At 39.1% G+C, this 26,768-nt stretch overlaps 1 protein-coding gene and 1 long non-coding RNA gene across 3 annotated transcripts in view; both read right to left on the bottom strand.

Moving 5' to 3' along the window:
- Positions 1–16: 16 nt before the first annotated feature.
- On the bottom strand, positions 17–4,365 carry LOC307136860. The gene is made up of 5 exons (XR_013817848.1): positions 4,175–4,365; positions 3,608–3,730; positions 899–2,924; positions 747–812; positions 17–508 (listed from the first exon to the last, which is right to left on the bottom strand). It is a non-coding gene; the product is annotated as an uncharacterized lncRNA (long non-coding RNA).
- Positions 4,366–6,092: 1,727 nt separating this feature from the next.
- Positions 6,093–26,768, bottom strand: part of LOC307136831 (uncharacterized protein) — a 28,777-nt gene continuing 8,101 nt past the window's right edge. The window contains exons 3-5 of one of the 2 annotated variants that reach the window (XM_079834145.1): positions 12,549–12,668; positions 7,869–7,988; positions 6,093–7,767 (exon numbers count right to left, since the gene is read on the bottom strand). In XM_079834145.1, the coding sequence (XP_079690271.1) occupies positions 6,959–7,767; positions 7,869–7,988; positions 12,549–12,668 (1,049 nt within the window). In that variant the 3' untranslated portion in view covers positions 6,093–6,958. Of the gene's footprint in view, positions 7,768–7,868; positions 7,989–12,548; positions 12,669–15,496; positions 19,589–26,768 lie in introns of those variants that run through there. The other variant, XR_013817838.1, reaches the window with a different exon arrangement.

Raw genomic sequence — 26,768 nt, 5'->3', positions numbered from 1 at the left:
AAATTAAAGACACAGTGACATTTTACACATTTTACTTTATTTTAGACAGATTAGTTCTTACAAAATTAAAATAAAAGTGTGCAAAGACAAATAACTTACTAGAACAATAAAATGAAAATATAAAATGTGAAAACAACAATATAAAAAAAAAAGTGTATTTTTCAGTAACCTTTCCAAGAGCTGTGCCAACATGTACAATATATAAAGTACAAGTGTGGTAGTGCAAATGCTTCATTCAAGCGGCTGGTCATTGTGGCTACTTCTTGAACGACTGGACAAACTGTCCAAGAACAGACAGAAACCCGGTCTGAAAGTCCCTCTGCTTTCTTCCGCTTCTGACTGGTGGAATGCCAGCTCTTGCCTCCTCATCTCTCCTCGGCCTGGCTATCCAGTAACAGCTGAATATATTGGTCAGGCTGTTCTTGTCCATGCTGCAGGACGGCCCGGCCCATGTCCCTCAGTGCATCAAAAAAGTCACAGTCCTTTTTCCTTTTCCCTAAGTAGAAAACTTGCACAGAAACACATGGAAATTAATACACAAGGCAACCATGAAACAATAGAAACCATCAATTAATTATTTAAAGTTTTCACTACAAATAATGAACAATTGTTTGGCCAGCTTGAACAATGCCCAGTGTGCAAATTTTATCATGGGCAATTTAAGTTTACAATTAAAAACAACAAAACCATTAAGGATTACATCAGTTTTTAAATATATACACATTTTTGTCAGCTTTATAACGTACTGGTGACCGCGGGGGAAAACACGCTGGTCTCCGTTGCCTGCGATTCATCAGGGCCACTCGTTATGTCTGGAAAAGCACGTTGAAAAAAGTTACTGCAACGTGTTTAAACACTGCAACGAGTTTAATAGATGATACCAAGATGATATATTTACCTTCAACCCACTCGGATTCCTGGATGGTTTCCAACAACGCACTAGCCGAGTCTTTCGTTACCGCTGCCCTAGAAAAGGACGGTCTGTGTCCCAGCAACGCGTCCAGGCGGTCTTACCACTTGTTGATACGCCGGTCGGAACCGCTCCGGTTGTTATGATCCTTTAATTTCTTGTAATCTTGTCTTAATTTCTTCAACTTCTCTCTGCACTGTTTTCCAGTGTGACTGGAACCGAGACGATATCTTCAGGTATACCTTTTCATTACGGGTCGCCGTTTCCAGTTCCCGCTGGATGTCCTCCTCCGCATATATGCTCAATAAAGCCTGAACCTCGTCGTCGGTCCATCGGTCGAATTTTTTGTTGAACTCCATTGTTGCAAAAAAAATATTTACTGAACGCAAAACCCACAGAACTCACCTCGCAAAAGACTCGTAAATATGGCGGTGGAAAAAAAAAATAGCTGCGAGAGCTCAACCAATCAGCATGTTCAGCGCCCAAGTCCCACCCCCGAAAGTTCGGGAACTTTTCAAAAGTCCCACCTCGCAAGCAGGGCCGTTTGGAGGGGGAAATATTTACCCGGAACTTCATTTAGACCCTGGTTCCTGCGGTCGAAACACACCGAGTTCCCCCCCAAAGTTCCTGGTTCCGGGGTAAAGTTCCTGCGGTGGAAACGCGGCTTATGTGAGGACGCAGGTGAAAGAGTCTGCCTTCAGGGTGCGCGCGTTGTCAGAGACGCGACACGGCTCGGCTCTCTGTCACAGAAAAAAGCTGAGCCCTGAACGGATACATTGTCCGTATTGTTGTTTTTGAATAGTGCACAATCGCTTTAATGTTGAAACAGGTAAGCCTTTAAACGCATGTAGTTGACAAATTTTATGAGCACGAAAGTGAAAGCGATCTGGCTTCGGGGCTTGCGCGCGCCGTCTCTGTGTGTGTGTGTCAGCGCGTAGGCTATAAGAACAGCAATTAACTGACCTGTATATAAACTGTGTAAAACATGCAGTTACTATAGTGATTCTGGGCATCTGTAAACACAGATAACTGCTCCTGCTTCTCTCTGTGTGCCCGCAAACTGCACTTGATGTGACTGACGGGGCAGAGTCACGTGAAAACCGAAAGAAACCGTCGGTTAATACGTTGGTTAGAGGTTCTCAATGTCGGTTTCGGTTATTTTTCGATTAATCGTACAGCCCTAACCTCTGGTAATAATTACTTTACCCCCACCTCCCCATGTAAAACTAATCCTGTCCGAAAAGGGCTTTATATCAAACTATTTACATGCCAGACTTTCCTCACTTAGACGCCTTCGGACAACACTTTTTCTTATGAGTCTGTACTCTAGATAATTTGGTGAATCTCTTCCCACATGAAGAGCACTGGTACGGCTTCTCTCTAGTATGAACTCTCTCATGAACTTTCAATGATTCTGACCGAGTGAAACTCTTCCCACAGTGTGAGCACTTGTACGGTTTCTCTCCAGTGTGAACTCTCTGGTGTTTGTTTAAGTTGCTGGATGAACTGAAGGTCTTCTCACAGTCAAAGCACATATAAGGTCTCACACCAGTATGAACACGCTCATGAACTTTAAAATTCTGCAGATGTGTAAAACTCTTTCCACAAACAGAGCAAACGTGAGGCTTCACATCAGTATGAATTTTAAGGTGTCTTCTTAAGTCTGATGCCACAATAAATGTTTTCTCACACTGATCACAGCTGAATGATCTCACTCCAGAGTGACGGAGCAGATGATCTTCGAGAGAGCTTTTGAGAGTGAAACTCTTTCCACACTGAGAGCATATGAACGGTTTCTCTCCAGTGTGAATCCTCATGTGTGCCTTAAGGGGTTCTTTACGTGTGAAACTCTTTCCACACTCAGAGCAGGTGAAAGATCCTTTGACTCCAGTTTTTTGACCTCTTTTTTGTGTGAAATTCTCTTCAGTCTTTGAAACGACTGCGTCTCCATCTTCATCTTCATTTTTAAAATGATGAGGTTTTTGCTGTTTGTCTTCATTCAGATCCACCGGGTCTAAAATAAACACATTAAATTCCCATAATTAAATAAAGGAAGGACACATGAGAAAAAAAAAGAAATATGGTTCTCATTTTAGCACAAACCCAGCTTACTGAGTCTAAAAAACCAAACAAAAACCCATCCCTTTTTCCAGATATTGTATTTTAAAGATAACTTTGTAAAACAAGCTTTACAGATCTTTATTGGACAGTGTTTAAACAATGTTTTTCAAGCTTGTTCAATAAACCATCAACAATTACAGCACATGCACTCAGTAGCTATGTTTCCATCCACCTATTTTTATGCGCATTTTGGGATATTGCATCAAAAAATGCTGAATAGAAACGCCAAGATGCGCATAAATTCTAAAAATGCACATAAAAAACTTTGAGTAGGATAAATGTTCTATCCGATACCAAAACATGCGCATAAACTACGATGAGCTTCCATAGGAATGAACTGAAAACGCACCAGTGGACACGCACCGTGAATGACAGTGCAGTCGTGAATGAATGACAAAAGTAAAACGGATGTACACAACAAGTGTATTGTATCAAATGATTAATTTAATAGTATATAGTAGTTAAAGACAACTAATATGGGGTAAAACAAAAGCTACAGATTAATCGATCATCAAAATAATCGTTTGAAGAAGTCCTACTCATCAGTCATTAAAGAGAATAAAGGAAAACACCAACCTATTTGTTCCTCTGTCTCTTCATCTTTTATCCTGCAGGGTTCTTCCTCAAACTCCATCTTTACAATAGTATGTCTGTAGTTTCTCCTGGAGTAATTCCTCCTGCTTGCTTCTTCTTCTTCTCCTGTGGGAAGATGGGAATATTCCCAGCATTTAAACTCTCATGAACGGCTGTGGGAGCGGCTTCACTGACTGAAGGTCTGAATTGTGGTCGCTGTTGCTCATTTAGCAGATGATCATCACACTCACAATCACTCTCAATTATCCAGCTTTAAGTGTTTTGATCAAACAACAGAAACAAATCAACTCCTCCAGCTGATTTTTATGTTGCTTTTACATTAGATATGATTAACTTTTTTTTTTGCCAGGTTACATTACATACAATGAAAACACAACTCATAATCTTCACAAATTATAATGTGAAATCCAGTCAGTAACGAGTTCACGTTTCACGGACGTAATGAACAACATCATTCGGTTCATTTCTGAGTGATTCACTAAATGAAACGACTCGTTTAGCCGTTTGGATTTAGATTTCTCCTAATAAATGATAAATGAATGTACTCACAGTGTGAAAACATCAGATTTAGAGCAGAATGAACGGCTGTGTTCCACTTGTCATGTTTATGTTCTTCCCTCGCTCACTTCTCTTCTTCTTCTAGACTCGATGTGTGTCGTTGCTTCGGTTGCTCGAGCGCCTCCACTGGCGGAAAACAATATTTAAAAGTTATCTTGGTTGATAATATACAAACACAATTTCTATACCCAAACATGTTTAATTTAAAATAATTAAGTATTGATTTAGAAATAACATAACACTGCGTTACAATGAGCCCCTATTAGAACCATTATATTCTATTCTATACTTTTATGAATTCTTTTGAGAAACCAAGAGAAAAGGGTGAATAATGACAGAGTCAATGTTCAGAAATTATTCATTATTATGTTTTGAACTATGCTGTATAGCTGTATTTAGTGATGTGTTTGTTGTCTAACTCAAAAATGTGTATATATGATTAAAAAATGCATTTATTTTATTCAAAAAATATATTTTTTGTTTGTCGTTTTTTAATTTTTTTTACATCAGATAACATTTTAAGCTGTCATATGGTCATGTTACAATGTGCCCCTCAAGTGTTACAATGTACCCCACCTATGGGGCATGTTGTCACATTTCACTTCCATTCTTTCGGGGTAAATCAAGAAAAAAAGTATACACTTTATTAAAGCTACACTATGTAACTTTTCCGTCCACTAGAGGTCGCCTGTTCAAAACAAAGGCATAGTTTGATGACGCCACGTTTGAGCGCAGAATCTTGGGACATGTGGTCTTCAGCTCACAGCCGGTGGACAAGAGTCAGGATAGGACTCGGGCAGAAATCATGTTCATGGATGCGATTATTAACATTACTGTAGTCTGAAGCAGAGCAGGACCGAGTGTTGTGGAGCTGAGCAAGGCCGCAGGAGCGATTGAAGAGCGGGACTGTTATTATAGCATAGTCGCCGGCGGGACTTTTATTATGACACGGTCGCTGGCGCCACTTCCTCTTTTCCAGTCATGAGTATGAGGGAACGCAACTCTGTTTATCGTATTAGATATATCTGAGTGTGTTGAAAAGGAAGTTATGACGTTCGCTCGGCGGCTGCTATGACACTTGTTCACACTGCTGTGAGAGTAAAGTGTTTCACTGAATAAAACCGGAAACCGAGGGTGACGCAGATATGACGCAATCGACAGGCGACTCCCTCACACGCATAGCTCACACGTCCCGGTTCCTTGGTTAAAATAGCAATTTCTCACGATTTACAAATAGTTGGAAACATTTGGGATATTCTAAGTACTCAACTGAACAAAATATATAACACTGGCCTAATGGTTTCTGGATATTTTACTGCAAAAATCCTACATAGTTCACCTTTAATGAAATAAAACCACATAACTGTACTAGACATGTGGGAAATTAATGTAGGAAAAAACAAATACTCTGAACCCCTGACTGATGACATCACCTGCCTCAAAATCTGACCAACACATGAGAAAACTGAACTCATGTTGATGATTTGGGAGAACAGGCCACAACCAATGAATCAGTGTTTCAGAGCATATCAAACTGCCAGTCACGTGACTTCAGTAAACGAGGCTTCGTTCTGTTGATGACAGCGTTTCAAAAAATTTCGGAATATCAATGGTTCGCCATTAGGGGGCGACGACCTCAGTGCACACATGAACTAGTGTCTATTTAGTTTTTATGAGAGATCAGATTTGTAATGTGGTAGCCATTTGTAATGACATATTTGTATAATAAAAAGACTATAGTTAATTGTCTCTTGGTCCGACTCTGACTAGACATGACCTCCCAAATTTTGCAAAAATTACTTTTCACCTTGAATTTGTAACACCGATACATTAAAAATATAAAAGATTCAGGTCAGCTCAGACCTTTTGGCTGCTGCAGTAAAAGCACTGCTTACATGACAAATGTATTTAGGAATAGAGGAAAAGGCAAGTTTATTTGTATAGCACATTTCATACACAGTGGCAATTCAAAATGCTTTACACAGAAATGGAATTAAAATATTCGTAAGTGAATAAAATAAAAAATATATAGAGAGAGTCAGGTTTACTTTAAAAATATTTGTCAGGTAACTGTGCGTTTAGACAGTACCCTTACAGACAAATCTTCTTGGCCTATCTGGAGGGATATCTCAAAATGTTTTACCCGTCAGAGCAGATCTAAATGGATCGTCCTCGCACCGGAGAGATTTCGATTTATCGCTCTCGAGTCTCTCAACCTCTTCCACCCAGACAGTCAATAAAAAGTATAATTAAAACGGTTATAATAATAATAATAATAATAAAATAAAATCGATACAGGTATAAAAGAATGAAAAGAGTAAAACAATGCAAAGATGAAACAGGGTTAAATTGAAACAGCAGTTCGGACAAAGCACAGTGCTCATTCAGTTAATGCACAGCTGAACAGATGTGTTTTGAGTCTGGATTTGACAGTGGCTACTGTTGGAGCACATCTGATCTGTTCAGGAAGCTGGTTCCAGCTACGGCTGGCATAATAGCTAAACGCAGACTCTCCTTGCTTTGAGTGAACCCTTGATATTTCTAACTGACTTGATCCTGATGATCTGAGGTATCTGTTGGGTTTGTGTTCAATCAGCATATCTGCAAAACATCTGAAAACAGAATAGGGAAACAAATAGTTTTCATGTACACTTGTCACTTGGAATACACCAGACTTGGAAATCACTAAAATCAAATTCCCTATTGTCCATATTGCATAGGAACCATGAGAAAATCAAACTTTTTACTTATGGATCAAAACATGAACTTTGATCACTAAGACGACTTCGGGCAATGCTTTTTCTTATGTCTCTGTAGATTAGAGGAGCAGTAGAAACTCTTCCCACATGAAGAGCACTGGTGCGGCTTCTCTCCAGTGTGAACTCTCTCATGAACTTTCAATTTTCCTGACCGAGTGAAACTCATTCCACAGTGTGAGCACTTGTACGGTTTCTCTCCAGTGTGAACTCTCTCATGATCTTTCAATTTTCCTGACCGAGTGAAACTCATTCCACAGTGTGAGCACTTGTACGGTTTCTCTCCAGTGTGAATTGTCTGGTGTTGTTTTAAGTGGCTGGATGAACTGAAGGTCTTCTCACAGTCAAAGCACATATAACGTCTCACACCAGTATGAATACGCTCATGCTGTCTTAAAAGTTCCAGCAATGAAAAACTCTTTCCACAAAAAGAACAAACGTGAGGCTTCACACCAGTATGAACTGTAAGGTGTCTATTTAAGCCTGATTCAAAAACAAATGTTTTCTCACACTGATCACAGCTGAATGATCTCACTCCAGAGTGACCGTGCAGATGAACTTTGAGAGTGTTTTTCTGAGCAAAACTCTTTCCACACTGAGAGCATGTGAACGGTTTCTCTCCAGTGTGAATCATCATGTGTGTCTTAAGGTTTCCTTTACTTCTGAAACTCTTTCCACACTGAGAGCAGGTGAAAGATCCTTTGACTCCAGATTTTCCAGCTCGCTTTTGGGTGAAATTTTCAGTCTGTGAAACGACTGCGTCTCCATCTTCATTTTCTATCTTATTTTGAAACTGATGCCTTTTATCTTCATTCACTTCCATCACGTCTAAAAAAAATTTGAAATGAAAATAAATTCAGGGAGTCCCAAATAATCAAAGTTTACATCTTAAATGTTCCTCATTAAAGAGAATGAAGGAAAACACCAACCTATTTGTTCCTCTGTCTCTTCATCTTCTATTCTGCAGGGTTCTTCCTCAAACTCCATCTTTACAATAGTATGTCTGTAGTTTCTCCTGGAGTAATTCCTCCTGCTTGCTTCTTCTTCTCCTGTGGGAAGATGGGAATATTCCCAGCATTTAAACTCTCATGAACGGCTGTGGGAGCGGCTTCACTGACTGAAGGTGTGAATTGTGGTTGCTGTTGCTCATTTAGCAGATGATCATCACACTTACAATCACTCTCAATTATCCAGGTGCAAATGTTTTGCTCTAATGGCCGTTTAGCAACAATTTCATGATTTGCATTTCTCATAAATACAAGTAACTAACTCAAAATCAAACCCTAACCATAACTCTATAGAAAGTATACATTACTCAGTACTTATTTGAGGAAGTACCAAGTAACTGTCACCTTAAAATAAGTGTAACCTTTTTTTTTTGTCAGATTCATGATTTTATTGCATTTTACAAAATGTCTCAACTTTCCTGGACTAGGGGTTGTAATATTTTGGTGGTTATTGTATCAAAGAGAAAAGCCTTCATGTAATTTGAAAGAAGTCGTCATTAAACATAATTTTGTGCCAAAGCAATGATAAATGATCCACAGATGAGACACATAGACTTCTGTTGATCCCTGTGTGAAGAGCTTTGAAAAATGACCAAAGTATTGAGAAATTGGTCCTAGCGGTTGTTAAAAAAAACTGTAAGCTCTGTTATCTTGATTGAATGGTACAAGTATTATTAATATAACAGAGATACATTTTGCATTTAAATGAAACGAGAGCGCGCGTCCATTGTGGATGTGCGCTGTTATAATGTGTTGCTATTGATGACGGTCATTATAAGGAAGGAAATGCTTTCTTAAGAAGTGCATAGAGCTGCTTGTTTTATTTGTCGTTTGTTAATTTTCAAATATAAAACTTGTTGAAATGTTTTCAGTGTGTGCATCTGTTCTTTTTGAACACTTTCAACTCATTTGAATAAAACTTGATAATCGTTATAATTTTGGTCACTTTAATCGTGATATGAAATTTTCATACTGTCCCATCCCAGTTTAGGAAATTTCACAAATGGACTTTCCTATCACAATACCACGCTTGAGTTCACTGAGCTCCTGAGAGCAACCCATTCTTTCACAGATGTTTGTAGAAGCGTCTGTGCTTGATTTATACACCTTAGGCCATGAAGTGATTGAACACCTGAATTCACCTGAGTTTAATTAATTTGGAAGCTTAATGGTGGTGACATTCTTTTGTAGCCCATGTTCAACCTTTGACTTCTGTTGATTGTATTTACACTTAAGTCACAAAAGTTGCTCATTTGTTAAGATATTATGATGAACAAAACATGTAAGAATCATAAACTTGTTGGTCACAGTTTATTTTCTGCAATAATCCAAAAGCCAATGTAAAAATCCTATTGGCTTTTTGTCGAGGGAACCAGAGTGCGTTCACACCGCTGCCGGCGAGAGCGTCAAAGTGGCCGGAAGTCATTCATTCTCAATGGGAGCCCGGCCGCGAGCTCCGGCGAGAGCCCTCCCTAAATTTGAAAAGTAATGCGTTACTTTACTAGTTACTTGGAAAAAGTAATGTTATTACATAACTCAAGTTACTTGTAATGCGTTACCCCCAACAATGGTTGTGACATCCCTTCTCTCCAAAGCCAGGAGCATATCTGGCCATGTTCATCGCTCAAGCAAAGCCAGCAACAGACTACATGAGCTGCAAACACAGTTGAACCTCTCCCAGCACACGCTCATAACAGATATAAAAACAAGGTGGAACTATATGTTCTACATGCTCCAGAGGCTGGTGGAGCAGCGGAGGGCTGTGCAGATTATGACACAGGAGTCTAACATGGGTAAAGCTCCAGCAATCATCTATCCAAATGAGTGGGGGTTAGCATCCGACATGCTCACTGTTCTTAGTCCTTTTGAGGAGGTCACATGGGCGCTCTCAAAACACAGCGCCTCCATCTCTGAGGTCATCCCCCTCCTGCATGGCCTGTGCTCCATCATCAGGTCACTGCATGCTGGTGAGGAATCTGAGGATGACGCTGATCAGTTCATGGCTGGTGATGATGATCTGGATGCCACAGTTGGGCTGGGCCAAGATGTTGCGGCTGAATCCAGGGAAGGGTTAGGCACAGCAGCAAGGAAACAGGCAGCCAATCTGAGCAAAGAACTAGAATGGCGTTTTGAACCAATTTTTGCAAACTCCACATTTCTGCTTGCCACTCTACTTGACCCCAGATATAAGGCCAGCTGTTTTCCAAATAATGTTGATGTGGAGGCACTGAAGAGGACATTACTCCTCAGGATGGAGCTCTGTTACCCTGTGGCTACACCCACAAGAAACACAGAAGAGACACCTGCCACCAGAAGCACTTCAGTCTTGTCTTTCCTGCAGAAAAAGAAATCGGCTATTCCAATGAGATGAGATGAGATGAGATTCAAGTTTATTGTCATTACACATGTACAAGTACAATGCAACGAAATTAAGTTTGGAGCAAGCCTCCGAGCCGCAGCTATTTAAAGCGCCGCCACACGCTCTCCAGAAATAAAGAAATGCAGATTGCTAAGCATACATGCAAACATTACATACATAGTACACACAGTACACGTGGTCACGTGATGGTATTTTTTGTTGGGAATAGTAAGGGAGATAGGAAGGAGGAAAGGGGAGGCAGACGGTTGGATGGGGGCAGGGATGGGGGTGAGGTGTGTATGATGCGAGTAAGAGTCTATAAGCTTCCTGTGTTGTGTGAGAATGTTAGCCATAACTTAAGATGTTTTCAAAGTTCAGTTCTGTGGCTTGTCCTTGAAGGGAGATATGGCAGTGCACAGGGAACGAAAGCAAGATAGCAGGACCCAGCTGTCAAGCTGACCTCCCAACCGAGAGATAGGGACAAGCTGGACGGTGGGGTGAGGGAAGCAGGGGGTCAATATCTTAATCCATTTAGCTGATCTTCGGTAATTTTCCGGACCATAGTCAATCAATCCGTTCTGATCCTCAGCGTCAATGGCGTGCGTCCGGTTCATGAATGGACCTGGACATTTCATCCAATTTCATGGTCAGACCAGACATACTGCGTAGCAGTTCACTAGCCAGACCCCCGATGGAGCCCACTCTTCCCTGCGTCTCCGCAGTCCGGGCTGAGATGTTACGATACAGCTCCTCAATCAAGGTCACTCTTTGATCTAATACCTTCAGTCGGTCACACACATCCCCGAAGCACTCTTTAATTTCCACAGACAGCGGCTGGGTGAATTTACTGGCAGCTGTCTTACAAATTTTCCGATAGGTCAGGGCAATCCCAAGGCAGAGATATAGGAACCCCACTATTATAATGCCAATTATGAATAAATCCCCCACATCCTCCACGGACAGGACTTCCAGGCACAGGACTTGCTAGCTGTTCCAGGCGTCCCGCGTGTAGCCCGGGGGAAGGTCCCGTCCGGGCGGGTGGGTTCTCCCGGAGCACCCTTCCTCAGTGAGAACATCTTGTCAATCGCGCTGAGAGACCAGTTAATTAATTCCATTTCAGTATTTTCAGGAGTCCAGCAAGCAGGGAGTCAAGAAAAAAAGACAAAAAGATCAGCGCCAAAGCAGAGCGGGGAGCAGATAGATGGCACGTCTGCTCTGTATGAGATCAGGAAGTGGACACATTTACCATCAGGTGATGTGGAGGCCTACCTGGCAGATGGGGAAATCAGCCTTACAAATGACCCAGTGAAATACTGGTCAGGCACGCTTCAGTGCTGGCCCAATCTAACAGGCTTTGCCCTGCAGTATCTCAGTTGTCCACCTACAAGTGTCCCGTCCAAGCGTGTTTTTAGCACAGCTGGAAATGTGGTCAGTCCCCATCGTGCAAACTTAAACCCTAGCCATGTGGAACAACTGGTCTTCATTAAAGTCAATGCAGATCTTAAAAACAGCGTTGGACTATTTGATCCGTAGAACACAGTCCCCCCAGCCCCCCTCTCTCTCTGTCTCTCTCTTACTCACTCACTTACACACACACACACACACACATACCTGGTGTGGAAATAAAATAAATAAAAAAGAACCCAAAAAAAAAAAAAAAATCACACTGATCATAAAAAAATTAAAAGTTAAAAAAAGGAAGTTATGTTTAAATGAAACCTTGTTTGTTATATTTTTCTTCATAATTGCAACCGCAGGTGTTGTATTCATTGTTGCAAAACTTGTTCTGTATATAGTTTTTTGTTCTTGTGATCAAAACCATTGATCTGAAGCTCAATGCTGATGCTGTCATGTAAATTGTTTTCTAATCAGCAATAAATATAACAATTTCTGATCAACCCATATCAATTGCATGTAGGGCTGGGCGATATATCGCATGACATTGTTAGGCGCATCTCGTCAGTAAAGCCGGTTCCTTGATTAGTAGTAAATCGCCATCACCTGCTTTCAGATGGAGCGGCATTTACTACACAGAGCCGTAGTTCACTGACAAGCTGAGCCATATCGCATTAATTATCGCAGGCGATACGTCCGCGATAATTAATGCAATATGGCTCTAATCTCAATTTTCCAAATTCAAAAATAATTTCACATTCCTACTACATAAGTGACACAGTTTAAATACACATTCATCTTCCCAGCGCTGAAGTGACCCTTTAAAGAGAATGAAGGAAAACACCAACCTATTTGTTCCTCTGTCTCTTCATCGTTTATTCTGCAGGGTTCTTCCTCAAACTCCATCTTTACAATAGTATGTCTGTAGTTTCTCCTGGAGTAATTCCTCCTGCTTGCTTCTTCCTCTCCTGTGGGAAGATGGGAATATTTCCAGCATTTAAACTGTCATGAACGGCTGTGGGAGCAGCTTCACTGACTGAAGGTGTGAATTGTGGTCGTTGTTGCTCATTTAGCAGATGATCATCACACTTACAATCACTCTCAATTATCCAGCTTTAAGTGTTTTGATCAAACAACAGAAACAATTCAACTCCTCCAGCTGATTTTTATGTTGCTCTTACATTGATTATATGCATTAAAAAAACTCTTTGTTTGCCAGGTTACATTAATCTTCACAAATTATAATGTTAAATTCAGTCAGTCACGAGTTTACGTTTCTCGAGCGCAATGAACAACATCATTCGGTTCATTTTGATTAATTTCTGAGTGATTCACTAAATGAACCGACTCGTTTAGTCGTTTGGATTTATATTTATCCTAATAAATGATAAATTAATGTACTCACAGTGTGAAAACATCAGATTTAGAGCAGAATGAACGGCTGTATTCCACTTCTCATGTTTTTCTCACTTTCACAAGGCAACCTTTCAAACAAGCGTATTAAAGGGGTCATGAACTGGCTTTTTAATTTTTTTATACTGTTGTCTGAGGTCAACTTATGACGTTTGTGTGGTTTTTACATTCAAAAACATCATAATGAATAAGTAATAGGCTATTTTCTGCCTTGATTTTGAGGCTCTCTGAAAAACACTTGGAACACTCGTGCCCCACTGAACACTTGGAAGTAAACGCCCACGGCTAGGATTGGATAAGATTTGCATATTTAATGAGCTTCACCACGTCTGTCCCAGGAATCGTCTGGGGGAAATGCTCAGAGGACTCGCCAAATATCAAAGATACATAATGATTAAATCACACACACACACAGACGGGGGGTGGGTGGGGGTTAATTGTGGGGACATTCCATACATGGATTTCTCGGCGACGTCATCACTGCTTGCGCACGCACCCGAGAGGCAGAAAGAAGAGACCTCTCGTGTTGTAGGTTGGTAGCGGCGTGTCTGTAAGTCAAAATGCCAAGGAGTTGCTGCGTGGTTAATTGTACCAACAGAGCCAGTGCTGGGTGCCTGATGTTTAACATACCTAGGGGGAAGCATGCGTTTGCCAAAAAAATATTTTTGTTATTGCAGGTACATTTTGATAGGTAGACGTACCTTGCCATGCATTTGCAGTTAGCTGTGAGGATGTAACCAAGGGCCTTGTGGACATACACCCAGGCATCATAAGGCTTGGCTTTAATCCCTTGCCTTTGACTAGGGAGCACACCTGACCTCAACATGCAAAAATCCGGTGCAGCATCAAAGAATTTAACAAACTGCACATGATCGCACGTAGTTGCCTATGCATCGAGGGATTTGTACGCTCTAATACTTTCTCTAGTATACACATTTGGTGTCTGAATTAGATAATTGTATATATCAGGCCATTCAATTGCTGGCCATTTTTTGTCATCCACAATCCACAGATCGTCATGTATAGCGTAAGGATCTGGCAAGATCTCACCATTGCTGAGAGTAAGTTTTTTTATATAATCGGCACGGTCAGAGGTACTAGGCTTCCCACGTAATCCATTGTCAAATATTTTATTTACAGTTTAGTATTTTGTGTATATATGTGCAGTCATGAAATGTGGCAGGTCGTAAAGTAACGTAAACAAGCTTAACGTAAATAAAAACAAATTTGCGCTGTCCAGTAGATGCGGCTAGTACATTACTAGCCTAACATGATCATTCATACATGTATCACAGCAACACTGCAAAATTAAAGACAGACAAACAGATCCAACTAAAATCACGTTTTATTGAGTTAGCAGTTATATACAAACAATAAGGAAAGCTTCAATACTTAAGGTTGTTGCAGTAGCGGACCAGCTCAGTGATCTGTCTTTCTGCCTCCAGGATGCGCACGCACCCTGTAATGTTTGTAAACAGGAAACCCGTGTATAGGCGTAATGGTTTTTATACCATACGTATTTTCTATCCCCCTACACTGCCCCTACCCCTATTTATAGGAATACCTCCTCGTATTTCACCCTCTACTTGTAATACCTATGTCATACCCATGCCATTATATACATTTGTGTCCTGATATTTCACAAAAACATGCCCACACACACACGTCGCGCGGAGACACAGACAGACACAGACACACACACACACACACTCGTACCTGGCCCATAACATTACAAGTCCGATCACGAGTGAACCAATTCAATAACACCTTCTCCACCCTGTGACAGCGCTAAGGTATGTAATCAATAGATTTCAAACGATCTGTAATGTTATGCAAAACTAACACGTATTAAAAAACATGTTTTAGCCTACTCACATAAGTGTGTGTTCAGAAGGAAGCTTATGCAGGGACGATCCTTAGCTCAAGAGTCGGTGGGCGGGGCTACAGAAGCAAATTTATCTGTAGAGGCATGCCGCTAGGTCCTGTTACTTAAGAGATCCGCATATTCTGAGAGCTCTCGTTTTCTGGCCTGGTGTCAGTAAAATCTTTTCTTTGACTAATGTAATAATTTCACTTTTGGGCCCAAAAAAGGGACGCCAATTATGTAGTGATTTTACCTTCGTCCATCCAAGGATTTTAAGTAAGGTAGTGATAGGTACTCACGTCACTGCTGACGTTGTGATTTTTGGATCACACTAGGGATGCAACAATACAGTTAGTCCACGGTTCAAAACATACCTCGTTTTTAACCACGGTTTACGGTATGGTTCGGTTCTGATGGCTTGTCACATCAGTTTTTTTCTATTCTATTTTAAGCGACAGGAACAGCAAGAGGTTAAGGAGAAAAAATACTATTTTTTTATTTCTTTATTTTCTTTATTTTACTTAAAAGAATTGAAAAACCTCACTTAAACTTAAAACTTTACTTAAAAACCATTGTACACATTCCTAGTGTATTGTAAAATATACAATAAATATATATAAAGATTTACACCGGCAGCTCAGAGCAGTACAGCAGCATTTAAGTATGAAATCGAATGAATAAATGTAAAATTAAAACACTACATAGACTTCACTATAAAATATACATGATTCTTATTAAAGTTTTTCAGTCAAGAGCATTGAGTGATTTTTTCTTTGTCTTTTGTTGTTGTATTAACATTAAAAAGATAGTTCACTCAAAAAGGAAAATTCTGTCATCAAGAAATGAATATAGGTTTGGAACAATATTAGAGTGAGTAAATAATGACAATTTTATAGGTGAACTGTCCCTTTAAGGAAAGCTGCGCTGTTGTCAATTTAAGACCTCTACACATCTAATCTACAGACACACGCCGATTTTACTTTCACTTTAGACATAACCTACTGTGTTTATGTAAACCTTGTGTGTATTTGACAGTATTAGCGAAGTAAGACTACTTAGTCCAGTAATCGCGTGTTTGACAGGCGTTTAGTGCGCGCGCTCGGAAAAGCGCATGTTTAACCGGCAAGGCTGTAAAACCCATGCAAATAATGAGCTTTCGTGATTGTGAATAACTATAGTGTTCCGTGAGTATAACTCTACCACTAATCTGTGATGTGAATGTATTCCGCGTGGTTCAGTATATTGGGATGGAGTCAAATTATAGAATTTGTAGAAAAATAATTAATTAAATGCAAAACCGAAAAACCGCAATTCACAAGCGCGTATTGAACCGTGAAGGCCGTACCGAACGGTTCAATATTATATTGAGAATTGTGGCATCCCTAGATCACACGTCACTTAAGGTGTGGTTATGAGTACATCAGATGACCACCTTCCCCCTCTCTTAGTTTGGGACACTAGTCAAGGTCTTTTACCTTGGCTCTATGAGAACACTCCACACAGGAGGCTGTTCAACCACTTTAGATTGAATGTAAAGTAGAGAGAGTTGGCCAGCTGATTTATCTGAAAGATTGGTGAGATTTATAACTTGTAGAGTCTTTTCTGTATTATCAGCACAAGTAAGACAATTGTAATAAAATAGATTTTATTAGCAAAAGATAAACAAGAATAACTAACAACTACTAAATGAATACAATGAATGATAAAGGAATAAAGTTCATAAGATACATAAAATACATGTGATTAAGATGAGTGCGGCTATGGAAGAGTTGCATTATCTTATGGAAAGAACTGTTGTTTCTCTGAAACTAAGGTGAAAAACCTTATTATGCATCAAACAAATAAACAAAAGATTATTTGTTATTAACTAGCATCAGTTAAATTACCTCTAATGTAAATTAGAAAATCATATACTGATAATATACAACAATGCCAAGGTTTCTGGAAAGAGGTTTGGTTAAGTGATATTTACGTTCCTCTTGGTTGAGTGAGCAGTCCGATGGAGGTGACTTCTTCCACTGGTTGTGCTGAGTGACAATGCAGTGGGAAACCATTTCAACAGTCTTGAACATGAAGATCTGTGGGATGCTGATCTCCTGGAGCACCAAAGGGTCCTAAAATCTGGAACACGCAGATGAGGCCCTGAAGTAGGTGCAGAAGGTCCTTAATCTGGAACACGCAGACAAAGGAACCTCGAAGTGAAGGTTTGTTCTCCTGAGCTTAACCTTGTTGCAAATGTCTGTGTGTCTTCTGACTCTGTTGGTCAGACACAAAGGACTTGGTCAATCTGCTTTGGTCTCTTTGGCATGGAGACTCGGGACTTGCTGTAGTCGTCTCGCTGGACTAAAACTCTGAACGTAGTGGTTGTTAATGTCTCTTTCCTCACAGGCTGGAGGCTCAGAATGTGGTTAATCTGTTGCTGCCTCACAAGCTGTAGACTCAGATCTTTCAATCTTTTGTTGTCTCTCTGGATTAACCAGAGGCTCAGAACTTGGTTGCTCTGTCACGGTCTCATCCTCGCCGGACAGACTCAGAACTCGGTGAACTGTTTGTCTCTCTCAAGGAGAAACTCAGAACAAGGTGTGTCTGTTGAAAGGGTACATTTATCTTTTTCCGAATAGGAAGAGATTGCAATTCGGCATTTCTCCATTCCAGTGTTGCGATTGGCGGCTGGCATCGGAGGGGGCACACAGTGAGGCTCACCCTCCTTTCTCCTTTGGAACTCATTTGCATACACAGTTAGAAGTCTTTAAAGTTTTCCAATGCATTTCTCACTTTCCAAACCACCGTCAGAATACCCTTGGCAATATTCAAAACAAATAGAAACCAAACATGATGGAAAAAGATTGAAATGTCATGCATCCATTGATTTGTTCATTAACAGCTGAATTTGTGTAAGATTACAAATAGCTGTCACTGAGAATACTTATTTCTCTTAATAAGTATGAAATGGATGTGTGTAGTTTACACCAGTCTTAAGTTTTCCAAACATAGTTATGAATGGATTTGGATGTGGTCTTTCTTTCACCCACTACTGCTAAGGTCCTGTGGAATTTTTATGGCAGTCATAGACCAGGACACTAGGGATTTGGGTGAAGGGCAGAAACTGCATTTGGGCCAATGAGATGTCTGTCCTTCCTGGGTTTGGTACAAGAGTTCTTCTTATTACCCTCTAAGAGGTGTCTGGCTGTTGTCATAGCATCTTTATCTGAAGGCGTTTGGCAGTTTGTTTGTGTAAGTTTACCAAGGTCCAATCAAAAAGTAGCAAACCTTTGTCCACTGTTATGGACAGAGAGGGCCCCGGCCATAAACTGGGCCCTGGAATGTGCTGTTTACTACAACATGATCACTCCAGCACTTTATATGGACCTTCAGAACAGATTTGATGTATTACAGCTTAATACAACACTGTACGGCTGTTTTATGATTATTTATTTAGTTTGTGAGCTGATGACATCACCTACTGAAAAATCTGACCAACACATGAGCAAACTGAACTCATGTTGATGATTTGGGGAACAGACCACAACCAATGAATCGAATCAGTGTTTCAGAGCGAATCAAACTGCCAAAGTCATGTGACTTCAGTAAAAGAGGCTTCGTTCTGTCATAACTACTTCATTTGTATAATAAAAAGACTAAAGTTAATTGTCTCTTATTCTGACTCTGACTAGACATGACCTCTCACTATTACTTTACACCTTTAATTTGTAACACTGATGCATTAAAAATATAAAAGATTCAGGTCAGCTCAGACCTTTTGACTGCTGCAGTAAAAACACTTGGAAATCACTCAAATCAAATTCTCTATTGTCCATATTGCGTAGGACCCATGAGAAAATCAAACTTTTTACTCGTGGATCAAAAACATGAACTTTGATCACTAAGACGACTTCGGGCAATGCTTTTTCTCATGAGTCCGTAGACTAGAGGAGCATGTGAAACTCTTCCCACATGAAGAGCACTTGTACGGCTTCTCTCCAGTGTGAATTCTCTCATGATCTTTCAGGTGTCCTGGCCGAGAGAAACTCTTCTCACACTGTGAGCACTTGTGCGGTTTTTCTCCAGTGTGAACTCGCTGGTGTCTTTTTAATGTGCCTGATTTAATGAAAGTCTTCCCACAATCAAAGCACATGTAAGGTCTCACACCAGTATGAATACTCTCATGCTGTTGTAAAAGTTCCAACAATGAAAAACTCTTTCCACAAAAAGAACAAACGTGAGGCTTCACACCAGTATGAACTATACGGTGTTTTCTTAAGCTTGAGTCAAAAATAAATGTTTTCTCACACTGATCACAGCTGAATGATCTCACTCCAGAGTGATGGTGCAGATGAACTTTGAGAGCGCTTTTGAGAATGAAACCCTTTCCACACTGAGAGCATGTGAACGGTTTCTCTCCAGTGTGAATCCTCATGTGTACCTTAAGGGTTTCTTTACATGTGAAACTCTTTCCACACTGAGAGCAGGTGAAAGATCTTTTGACTACAGATTTTCCAGCTCGCTTTTGGGTGAAATTCTTTTCAGTCTGTGAAACGATTGTGTCTCCATCTTCATTTTCTATCTTCTCTTGAAACTTATGCCTTTTGTCTTTATTCACTTCCATCGCGTCTAAAAAAAATTGAAATTAAAATTAATTCAGGGAACCCCAAATTATCAAAGTTTTCATCTTAATGTTCCTCATTAAAGAGAATGGAAAGAAAAACACCAACCTATGTGTTCCTCTATACATTTTGTAGTCAATAACAATATAATTTGTTATTACTTAGCTACACTTTGTACAATATTCTTTGAATTACATAATGTCACACAATACAGTATTTTAATTGTGCTACCAACTACATTTAATGAATTACTTACTGACTTATTTTCTCAATGTTGAATGCATTTGTTTTCAAGGCCATTGAAATAAATAAAATGTAACAACGTAACTAATGAAGAGACATATTTCATTAAGCCCAACGGTTGTTATTTAAACTTCACATGATTTCAGCAAAACTGAACAAAATTAACTTACCATGTTTTTTCATTTAAAGAACACTGGAAGATTCAATATATATATATAGACCCTCTACACACAAACGCAAATTACACATTATATTCCATTTTCTGATGAGCTGCTCATTGTTAGACTTGCGTCTGATGGCCGCTTACACATCAGAGACAGACTGCAGAATATGGAAGCATCTGTGTAGCAATTTGCAATTTAATTCAGTATTTACATTTACATTTTACATACCATGTGTGCAACATTTGGCGCAAAATGATAATTCAAATTGAATAATATTTACATTTGCTATTTCATACACTAGTTTTAACATAATTTAAACATATATTTGAATGCTTTAGAAGTTGCAAAATTAAAAAGTATTACAGAAATGATTAAATGTGTTTAACATGTTCAAGCAAAAATTGTAGCAAAATGATGTTATTTTTCTTAATTGCATTTACACTTACAGTTAAAATTAGATTAGATTCAAGTTTATTGTCATTACACATGTACAAGTACTGCAACGAAATGTGTTTGGAGCAAGCCTCCGGGCCGCAGCTATTTAAAGCGCCGCCACACACTCTCCAGAAAAATGCAGATTTGCAAAGCATACATACGTGCTAAAGCACAACATAACACAGTACACGTGGTCACGTGATGGAATTTTTTGTTTGGACTGAGTAAGGGAGATAGGAAAGGAGGAAAGGGCGGGGCAGACCGATGGACGGGGGCTGGGATGGGGTCTGTATGATGCAGGCACTGCAAAAAATGCTCTTCTTATTTATTATTTTCTTCTTGTTTCCAGTCCAAATATCTAAACTCTTAATTCAAGATGCCTTTACTAGATAAGTAAAATGACATATATATATATATATATATATTTTTCTTTTTTTTTTTTTTTTTTTTGTTAATAATTTTCAGCATGCACATTGAGAAGGAAACTCAACCGGAACAGCATTAACACAGATGACAGACGATTGCTTAGCACAGATTGATGAAAATAAATTAGGTACAGTATTGTTAGATTTTATTTTACAATTACTTTTCATACTGTACATTGGTTTAAAAGTTATCTGTTTAATAGGGGACATTGTGTATTTTATATTGGACGTTTTTCAGATGTGAAAGTTGCAATGTGGTGTTCCTCAAGGAAGTTGTTTAGGACCATTACTATTTTCTATTTTACCAATAAACTTTCTCTTCTTTTAAAGTGTGCACAGTCATGTATGCAGACGAAACAACATTATATTAAACTGCAACATCAATTAAGCAGTTGTCTACTGCTTTGGATGAGGAATTACAATTGGTCAAAGTAGGTACAGAATAATAAGTTGGTTGTAAACTTGACAAAAACTAAAAGCATTTTGGTGATCCATTAATCAGAGTAATATCTGAAATGTCACTCACCAAAGCCAGATTAGAATAACTACTTCGGATTATTAAAGATAATTTAAGATTGTCTCTCTGCTTTTTTTTATAAGAAATAATTTGTAGAGAGTTCCTAATGTCCTGTAATGTCAACTTTTATATTATAGTACTAGTCATAATTTCAACACCAGTCATAAAAATATAATAAGTTGTAAAAAAATCTTTTAAGGAACATTTAATGGCACAATAGTAAATTGTTGATTTTGATATTTGAAATGAATTTTGGGTTTGTATGTTTCATTGACTTTATTGTTGTGGATGTATGTTTTACTTGTTGGGACCTCAGTTGTGGATGTATTTTTTACTTGTTGGGAAAAATATTTCATGTTTTGTCTGGTCAACTTCATGTCATTTGTAAATATGCATCCTTTCCTGTCATTCAGACCTGCAACACATTTAAAAAAAAGTTGGGACAGTAAAGCATTTACCACTTTGTAATGTTGCCATTCCTTTTCACAACACTTAAAAGACGTTTAGGGACTGAAGACACCAAGTGATGAAGTGTTTCAGGTGTAATTTTGTCCCATTCTTCCTGCAAACAAGTCTTAAGGTGGTTAACGGTACAGGGTCTTCGTTGTCGCGCCACACATTCTCTACTGGAGACAGGTCGGGACTGCAGGCAGGTCAGTCAAGTACCCGTACCCTCTTCCTCCGCAGCCAGGACTTTGTAATGTGTGCAGAGTGTGGTTTTGCATTGTCTTGTTGAAATATGCATGAACGTCCCTGGAAAAGATGTCTTCTTGAAGGCAGCATATTATGCTCCAAAATCTCTATGTACTTTTCAGCATTAATGGTGCCTTCACAGAAGTGCAAGTTACCTTTGCCAAGGGCACTGACACAACCCCATACCATGACAGACCCTGGCTTTTGGACTTGTTGCTGGTAACAGTCTGGATGATCCTTTTCTTCTTTGGTCCGGAGCACACGGTGTCCATTCCTCCCAAAAAATAACTTTCTTTGAGGAACATAGTTTTTAAACATTTCAATAATTTTCTCACGTATTTGTTGGCAAACTGGCGATCCTCGGCCCATCTTTGCTCCTAAAGGATTAGACCTTTCTTGGATGCTGCTTTTGTACCAAATCATAATTACAATCACCTGTTGACATCACCTGTTTCAAATCACATCATTTTACCATTTTACCTCATTACTAGCCCTAAATTGCACCTGTCCCAACTTTTTTTGAAATGTGTTGCAGGTTTGAATGACAGGAAAGGATGCATATTTACAAATGACATGAAGTTGACCAGACAAAACATGAAATATGTTGTGTTTATATTGTCTGCAATGAAATACAAATCAAAGTACATTTAGAAATCACTTCTTTTTTTTTTATTTGCGTTTTCCATACTGTCCCAACTTTTTCTGATTTGGGGTTGTATATAAATATAAATGTTTTATATATAAAAATTATATATTTTTCTTAAATATATACATGCTTGTGTGTGTATTTATATATAAATAATAATTAACAGAGTACACACACATATATTATGAAAACACAAACTTTTATTTTGGATGCGATTAATTGCGATTAATCTTTTGACAGCCCTAGTTTTTTTATTGTCTGAAAGTTTCTAGCATGCCTAATAAGACCTTGATTAGCTGGTACAGGTGTGTTGAATTGGGGTTGGAGCTAAACTCTGTAGGACAGTGGCCCTCCAGGAGCAGGATTGGACACCCTGTTATAGACACTTACAGTATATTTATGAGAGTATAAAAATGACTAATGGGCAACATTGATTAGATTTCACTCCCTATCATAGTTTTGACATTTGGATGTTATTGTTTAGCTATTGACCGATGTTATCATATTTCCTGTGGTGGTTTTGTTTCAATTGGACTAGTAGTTTCGAGGATAATCGCAAAAGTTTTGTAAGTGCTAAATTACACTGTTACAAAAACCATAATGCAAAACCTTCGATGTTTGGTATCGTTGGACTCGGCAAGGATTCAGGAGTCAAAAGGAGATGACTCCCGTGAAAAACACTGGCTTGAAACTTCTGAAACTCCTTCAAGGCCTTGTGCCGATATGCAAACTGTGTTTTTTGAGATACGCCAATGTTCTCATAGACTATCATGGCAGCCTGAACAAAGACACTGCATGCCACTTATTATCTGATTAATGATTGGGTGAGGTTATAGCCATTTTCATGAAATTGTTTCCTCTTACAGCGCCACCAAGTGGCCAATTATCAAAATATTTTTCAAGTGACCGAAGTTTGAGGTCATAGATATGTGACCTGAATTTTGTGAAAATATCTTGTTCCGTTCACAAGTTATTGTCATTTTAGTAAAAGTGGCCCCCGACACATTGAACTTTATCATTCCCCTTAGCGACCATGAATCGAAAAATTGCAATTTTTTCATAATTATTAATAGTCTCTCCCCAAAAAAACATTTCTACAGTGGTTTGGTTCCAATCAGGGAAAAATTGTGGGAGTAGTTCACAAAAGTAGGTTTTTCAAAAAACCCAAAATTTCTCGAAATTGGCGCTTGAAGGGCGAGCCAATCCAAGGCATGCATATTGTCCGCCTTGAGCCAAGGATTCCAAGGATATAAGGCACTTGCATAATATACATAAAATACATGTGATAAGTTGAGTGCGGCTATGGAAGAGTTGCATTATCTTATGGAAAGAACTGTTGTTTCTCTGAAACTAAGGTGAAAAACCTTATTATGCATCAAACAAATAAACAAAAGATTATTTGTTATTAACTAGCATCAGTTAAATTACCTCTAATGTAAATTAGAAAATCATATACTGATAATATACAACAATGCCAAGGTTTCTGGAAAGAGGTTTGGTTAAGTGATATTTACGTTCCACTTGGTTGAGTGAGCAGTACGATGGCAGTGACTTCTTCCACTGATTGTGCTGAGTGACAATGCAGTGGGAAAGGAGCTGGAATCCGTTTCAACAGTCTTGAACACAAAGATCTGTGGGATGCTGATATCCTGGAGCACCAAAGGGTCCTAAAATCTGGAACACGCAGATGAGGCCCTGAAGTAGGTGCAGAAGGTCCTTAATCTGGAACAGGCAGACAAAGGAACCTTGAAGTGAAGGTTTGCTCTCCTGAGCTTAACCTTGTTGCAAATGTCTCATAAGCTGTAGACTCAGATCCTTGGATCTTTTGTTGTCTCTCTGGATGAACCAGAGACTCAGAACTTGGTGAACTGTTTGTCTCTCTTGAAGGGAGACTCAGAACAAGGTGTGTCTGTTGAAAGGGTACCTTTATCCTTTTCCGAATAGGAGGAGATTGCAATTTGGCGCTTCTCCATTCCAGTGTTGCGATTGGCTGCTGGCATCAGAGGGGGTCCACAGAAGTGTTGCTTTCTTCAACGAAAAGTATGACTAAATATCGTCGTCAACAAACTTTTATCACGTGACGAAAACGAGACGAGATGAAACATAAATGCTGGTCATGTGACGATGACGAATAAAAACGAGACTAAATGTGGTTCACAAAATAAAAACTATGCTAAAATGTCTCTTCATTTTCGTTGACGAAAATGAGACGAGACGAAAAGTCGTGTTTTTATTATTATTTTTCAGTATTTCTGTGCATCTCATTCAGGGGCTGCATCAGGTCTCACTGCGCAGACACAGGCAACATCACTCTCCTCAAGCCCCACTTGCACGGCATAATAGAAGATGCAGCTCCAGTGAGTGAACGGGACCGATGGACGGTCAGTCGGGGTTTATAAGCCCTATTCGGACGGTAATTGTTTGTCCTGCGGTCGTACGGTGTTTTCATCATTTACAGAGGCTAGTCAGTTATTTTATTGTCATCTTAATCCAGAATATCAGTGTTTTTCTCCCACCACCCGTGTAAAAATCTCCACCCCAATTACCTAACTTACTGTTTGACAAACACCAAGGTCGTGTGGTCCCGTCTGAATCCACATCTGAGTTTTCAATAATATATCACTTCAGAATTCACTGTTTATATCCTTTTTGGCCACTGCAGAGCACCATGCGGCTGTGCTTCGCTGTTATTTGGATGCATTTTAAAGATCTAGACTTGTATAACTGAAATATTGGCAAGTATTTACAAGAGCAAGATATTTCATCGCCACTCAAAAAAAAAGAAAGAAAGAAAGAAAAGCACGTAAACATTTGAAATGGGCCGTTATAACGGCAGCAATTATATATGTTAAAATAACCGCAGCATTATGATTACCTCATAAGCGAATAGGAAGCTGTATTCACTTATTTCCGATTACATCCTTTATTTTGAGATAAAATACAACACAGAAAAACATTTTAACTATAACGTGGGTCTAATTTTAAACAGATTTAAATCATTAAATAATAATTTGGATATTATTTTCCTATTATTAAATTAAATATGCATTTTTTCTTATTAAGACATTTGGAAAAACTTTTATTACATTGAAGTGGAAAATAAAACGGGTGTTGTGGAAAAAGATAGGCCTCAAAATCACAGGAAAAAACACCAAAATCCTTAAGAGACATCTCAATTTTTGTATTTTTTTTATTTAAAGGAACTGTATGTAAGAAATGTATTTCAATTAATCATAAAATGGCCCTGATATGTCACTAGACATTAAGAAATCATGTTAATTTCAAATATTTATATCACTGACAACGGTTGTCCGGCCAAGATATTGTCATTTTAAAAGTGAAGTTGCAGCCCTCAACTGATGTTGATGTTGACATGTTGTGTTTTGGCCTGAAGCGCCACCCTCCGCCTATCTACCAATCACGAAGTCAGTAGTGTTTCGGCATCCGGGTTGCCAGCTCTGCTCTAGTTACCACAGCTGCAGCTACAAACTTTTTGGATAAACAATGTCTAACTTTACGAAACCTAAACGACCTTGTTATGAATCAGAAAAAACGTTGTGACAGTGTCCGAAATAAAACAAGGATTTGTATAAGAGATGCCTTTGAAAGATAGAGACGGCTGAAAACTGAGAATAATTTGAAGACCGATGCCAACGTTGCTAATTTTCCCCTGGACAGGTAAGGTTCATCTATGTTTGGCTAACTTGTACTTAATGTAAATGGACATTTCAAATAATCATGACAGTCGAACAAAGTTATGCATGTTCGTGCAAAGTAACGTTAGGTTAGCGCAGATGGAGGAGGTGGGTCATTGAATTGAAAAGGTAACGTTAAGGAATTGTTTGGTAAATAAAAATGGCGAGTCGTCATTGCTAACATTAGTAATGCATTATCAGACCCCGTTTCTCTGTCATTATGCTGGGACGCTGAGGAAAACAACATTAGCATGCCTATTATGGCACTGTGAAAACGTATTTGAGACTGTAGCCTAACGTTACCTCGGTAAAAATTATTCCTCATTCGTTCTTCGCATATATAGTGGACAAAACATGCTGCAAGTTGAC

The sequence above is a fragment of the Gobio gobio genome (assembly GCF_949357685.1).
Source record: "Gobio gobio genome assembly, chromosome: 14".
NCBI classification, from domain to species: domain Eukaryota; kingdom Metazoa; phylum Chordata; class Actinopteri; order Cypriniformes; family Gobionidae; genus Gobio; species Gobio gobio.
This window is presented reverse-complemented; position numbering and strand designations above follow the sequence as displayed.